The sequence below is a fragment of the Rhea americana genome, unplaced genomic scaffold (genome assembly GCF_003343005.1).
Source record: "Rhea americana isolate MKP2758 unplaced genomic scaffold, rheAme1 scaffold_68, whole genome shotgun sequence".
In the NCBI taxonomy this organism is placed as follows: domain Eukaryota; kingdom Metazoa; phylum Chordata; class Aves; order Rheiformes; family Rheidae; genus Rhea; species Rhea americana.
The window spans coordinates 664,819-669,827 of NW_028186845.1; the positions used below are offsets into that span (position 1 = coordinate 664,819).

The 5,009-nt window shown below is 51.6% G+C and overlaps 1 protein-coding gene across 5 annotated transcripts in view; it reads right to left on the bottom strand.

Annotated features, from left to right (window-relative positions):
* The window catches only part of ULK1 (unc-51 like autophagy activating kinase 1), an 80,074-nt gene extending 77,452 nt beyond the window's left edge, over positions 1–2,622 (bottom strand). For all 5 annotated transcript variants that reach the window (XM_085321148.1, XM_085321149.1, XM_085321150.1 and 2 more), the window contains exons 1-4: positions 2,449–2,622; positions 2,077–2,277; positions 1,183–1,275; positions 1,053–1,094 (exon numbers count right to left, since the gene is read on the bottom strand). In XM_085321148.1, coding sequence (XP_085177274.1) covers positions 1,053–1,094; positions 1,183–1,275; positions 2,077–2,166 — 225 coding nt within the window. In that variant the 5' untranslated portion in view covers positions 2,167–2,277; positions 2,449–2,622. The remainder of the gene's footprint in view (positions 1–1,052; positions 1,095–1,182; positions 1,276–2,076; positions 2,278–2,448) is intronic.
* Positions 2,623–5,009: the final 2,387 nt, after the last annotated feature.

Sequence of the window (5,009 nt, forward strand, 5' to 3'; positions counted from 1 at the left end):
GCGTGACGCAGCGGCCGCCGCGGCCAATCGGCGGAGCGCGAGGAATGTCAACAAACACGGCGGCCCGGGGCCACGTGACAGCGGGGACCCGCGCGGGGGGGGCAGCTCCGGCCAGCCGGGCGGTCCCGCTCGTGCGGCGGAGCCAGCGGTCACCACAGCCCTCGCTCATGAATCTACCACCTGAGCGTGGGACACGCTCCCCCGACTTACCGCACTCCAGCCCCTCAGTCTGGAAACAGAGGGATTCCATTTAATGCTGCTATATCCTGTGGCTTTTTTTTTTTTTTTTTAAACAAACATCATTAGTGTTGGATAAAACATGCCTCATGGCCCAGTAGAGCTTTGTAACTAAAAGTTCAGGGAAAAAAAAAAAGTCATTGAATAACCTGGGTTTCAGAGCAGATCAGTTCCAGCCCCTGAGAGTAAAATCTTCAAGGGCTGACTTTGTAGGAAAAAGCAACTGTGGGAAACCACAATAATCTAAAAGCGTCTCCTGCAATTTTTTAAACACTTGCTGATTGTCACAAGGACAACAGAAAAATGCAAATGACTGATAATCCTGAGTAACTGAAGACAAATCATATGCTACAAAGTCACGTTCATGCTATTTCTACATTGTCTATGAAAAAGCAGTAATCTTGAGAGCATAGCCAAACTAGAAAAAGAAAGAAAGAAAGAAAGAAAGAAAGAAAGAAAGAAAAAAAGGCAGGCATGCCAAGAACTACTGTAATTTAAGTTCTAACATTTTAAGAACTTATGACCTTCTAAATCACAGACATTTACCACACATTGCATTTAACCACATAGTATCCTGGGAGAAAACTCAAACAGGAGCTCCCACCTCAACCTCAACTGCATGAGAACTCTGTGGTCCAGAACACAATTAATACATGATTTGCTCAGACATGTTTGTATATATTTCCCTAGCTTATGAGGGACTTTTTCCCAGAAGAGATATGCCTGATTACAAACATCTGTTAAGAACAAACTCTGCAAATTCCACTCAGCCTCTCCTAAACCCAGAATGCTGTGCCATAATTAAATGCATTTACCTGGAAGTCATACAAGGCAACGATGTTTTCGTGTTTCAACTCCTAGAAAAAGTAAGACAAAGACAATAAGCTGGGAACARAGAGAATATATAACAAAGGCTCTGAAGAAAATAATTCCTTCTACCTGTACCTTAAGTATTTTTATTTCCTTGCCCAGCAGAGTTTGAGATTTTGCAAGGTTCTTCTTGTTAATGCATTTCACAGCTACTTCCAGCTCAGGTTTCTGAAAGTTAAAAAGTGCATGTGTAACGTAAAGATATACATACATTTCACCATTAGTTTACCTTAGGATAAGCAGCCTTTTAACAGATTAAAAATACTACCAAAAGAARTGTCTTGCAGCATTAGTATAGGCCTCTACTTTATATCCTAAYGCATATCCCTCACTTGTTCAGACTTGCCCTTTCCTAAATTATGCCTGTCAACCCAAGGAGAAAAGCCCGAGGTTCAGGTTTTTGTTAGTACTTTACACCACGATTATCCTCTTATTTAAGCACCAGAAATAAACACACTGTGGGAACCAGGGCTAATCCCGAGCACTAATGATGGAAACTCCGCAGATGGATTGGTTTCCTTCTATTTAAGGGTGATTTCCCCTCCTTTCCCCTCRTCTTACTAAATAAATAAATAAATAGGACGAAGACTGAACAACTCCTGGACAACCAAGAGATACTTCAGGGACAGTCCTGGGCTGCTAGGTGGTATTGCRGGGGTTGGTTTTCCTTCTCCTCCGTGTTTGGGGTCCCCCTCTTGCCGCTCTGTATTTCGGGTTGGTTTTAAGAGCAGGGCAGGTTTTTCGGCGCAGGGGATGCTCCTGCCGGACGCAACCGCGCGCCCGCTCAGACGGCCTTCACCCACCGGGGCAGGACGCAAGGTCCCGCATCCCGAAGGCGCAAGGGAGGGCAGCAGTAACGTTAACAGCAGCAGCAGGGGCGCTCCGGGAGGCTCCCGCGCTCGCCAGGCCGCGGCCGCGGACGGCGGCAGGCCGGGGGCGCGCGCGGAGGCCGAGGGCACCGAGGCTCACCTCCCGGTGCCTGCCTTTGAAGACCACGGCGAAGGCCCCGTGCCCGATCAGGTCCTTCCTGCTGAACTCGAACTTCCCCACCGCCTCCATGGCGCGCGGCTCCCCGGGCGGGCGGCGGCGAGCCGGCTACGTCTGCGGGACCGCCTCAGAGCGCAGGGCCGACGGCGAGGAGGAGGAGGGCGACGGCGACGAAGAAGCTCCCTTCGGAGAACAACAACAAGCACCGAGGGGGGGGGGTGAAGCCTCCCGCTCCGGGAGGCGCCGCTGCCCGCCCCGCGAGGCCGGTCAGGCGCGGGGCACCTGCCGCAGGGGCAGCGCCCGCCCGCCGCCACCGGCCGCGCGGCTCCGCGGCCCCGGCCCCTCCGCCCCCACCTCTCCTCCGGCCAGGGGCTGCCTCTTCCTGCAGACGGGCCGGGAGCTGCTCATTGTTAGAGGCCGGAGCGAAGCGGGTTCCTCAGAAGCGGCCCTTCCCCATCCGCTCCTCCGCACCGACCGACCGGCGCAGCCCGTCCCGCCGCCGCCGCAGACGCCTCTGCCCGCGCCGGGGGCGGGACGGGGCGGCGCGGCGCGGCCCGGCCCTCCCCGCCCCGCCTCGCCTTCAATCGCGCGCCGCCTTCGGGTCAAGTCCACCTTAAGGGGGCAGTCCGCCTTAAGCGCCGGGCCACCTTAAGGGCGGCTCTGCCGCCCCGCGCCCGCTCGCTGCCCCGAGGGTCCCCGCGCGGACCGGAGCAGAGCGGCGACGGCGCAGGCGCAGTGCGCGGCAGCGGGGGGGGCGGCGCGGCCACCTGAGGCGCGGGGGGGGCGCGCTTAAAGGCGCCGCCGCCGCCGCGGAGCCCCCGTGGGGGCGAACGGGGGGCGCCCCTGTGGGTGCTGCCAGCCTCCCCCCCCCCCCCGGCTGATTACGGAGCTGTTCCCACTCGCTTAAAAAAGAAAAAAAGAAAAAAAATGGCGGGGGGGGGAGCAGTTCCAGCGTGAATTCTTGAAAATTTACCACAGGAAAGTCACGGCGAGGCCAGCGGCGCTGCCGCGGCCCGGTTCTGCCCGCGGAGCAGAGCGCCTCCTGCTCGAGCGGGCAGTGCGGAGCAGATGCCGGCCCGCGCGACGCGCAGCCCCCTGCCTTCCGCAGCCCCCTGCCTTCCGCAGCGCCTCGGCCTCAGAAGCACCGCGCGTGCGGCGGCCGGCGCCGGCGTCGTCCACCATCATGGCCCCGCGCGCCGTCGTCCACCATCATGGCCCCGCGCGCCGCCGCCGCCGCCCCCTCAGGATTTCACACCCGCGGGTCACATCCCAAATCCGAGCGCGTCAGCAAAAACTGTAAAAATCACCAGGGCTTTTCSTTGATGCGAATTTGGTGTGTCTTGACCCAAAACAAGACGGGAGGACACTTGTGGCTTCAGTACTCCCAACCCCCAAAATTAAAAAATTGAGATTTGTTTTAAATACAATATACTTAAGCTGTTTGCTTGCTCGCTTCCAAGCCAGCGCTGCCCATGAGGTTTACAATTTCAAGCTCTCGCCTATGATCACAAAGAGTTAATTCAAAAATTAGCCCAGAAACTGGGTAAAAATAGCAAACATCATAAAACTAGTAATAAATTCAAGCTATTTGGCTAATAACAGCCCAGGAGGTTTTTTTTACCAGTTGTTTAAAAGCCTCTATCTCTAATGCAGAACTTAGTTTCAAAAGTTTACCGCAGGAAGCGAAGAAATTGTTTTGAAACTTCTTAGATAACTTCTAGGTAGGCAAAATCTTGTATCCCCCTTCACTGGAAAACAGCCGGGGCACCATGGTTAGCTTGTCTACTCTTGCAAGAAATGTGGTAAAATCTCTCGTGACCTCAGGTGTTTCTGCTCTTACTTTTCTATCGGCAGACGCGTGCAGTTGTACTGCAAAGCAAASGAGGAAGTGGATACAAAAGCTGTTTAGAGGCCAAAATATCACCATGATGAATGTTCTTTGTTCAGTACTGCATGTGCTCACTTGTTCTTCCACATGCTGATGGCTGTGGAAAAATAAAAGTTAAATAAGTTTTGATTAAACATAGGCCCTAAGGAAGCTTTCTGTATGCACGTTACAGCAGCAGGCAGAACCAGGCAGCCAAGTGAGCCTCCTCTCCGCTGACACTTTATTCTTAAAAGGATTTAATTATAAAGTGCATTTCCTTATCAAAGCGGCTGAAGACTTACTGGGTATCTCTTTCTAGTGAATAACTGGGACTTCAAAGTAGCACAAGAATTTTGAAGGTACTCGGAGGTCTCTACAAGGCTCAAGACCAAGCTGAGCTAGCTGCCATGTGCACATATGAAGCATGACACAGTGTTTGTACTGGCATTTGTAGCAATTACATGGTTCTTAAATCTGTCTACCAAAAATAGGATAGATTTCAACAGTAAGCAAACTTTTACACAGATTTAAGACTTACTCAAGGACAACTAAGACTGTAATTCCACATGACAGTAGATACAATTTTGACATATTTGGAGAGAACTTTGCAGACACATGGTATTAGCAACAGTTTTGTACATTTTGGAACAAAGAGGGCTAAATAGCTTTTTAATTAAAAGTAGGATTCCTCAAAAATTTTTCTGTGGTTTTCTTATTAAATACTTATGCACCATCAATTCTGTGCTGATGTCCAGAATTTAGTGAGAGTACATCTAGGCCAACATCCAACACATGCAGATTCTGTTCTCCTCCCACAGCCTCCCATTTGCTAGTGATGTAAGTACTACCACCACCATGTGTTCAAGCGCTATCTCAGATGGAGGCATTCGTCTCTGAGGGGACAGAATATACAGTCCAATTTACTAATGCAAAACAGTGGGGGAAGACCTACTGCTGAGATTTACAATGGGTGAAGAAAAATATAAACATACATCCAACCATGGGAAACCTTAAAGTATTTTCTTGAAATTCTTTTGCAAGTTAATGC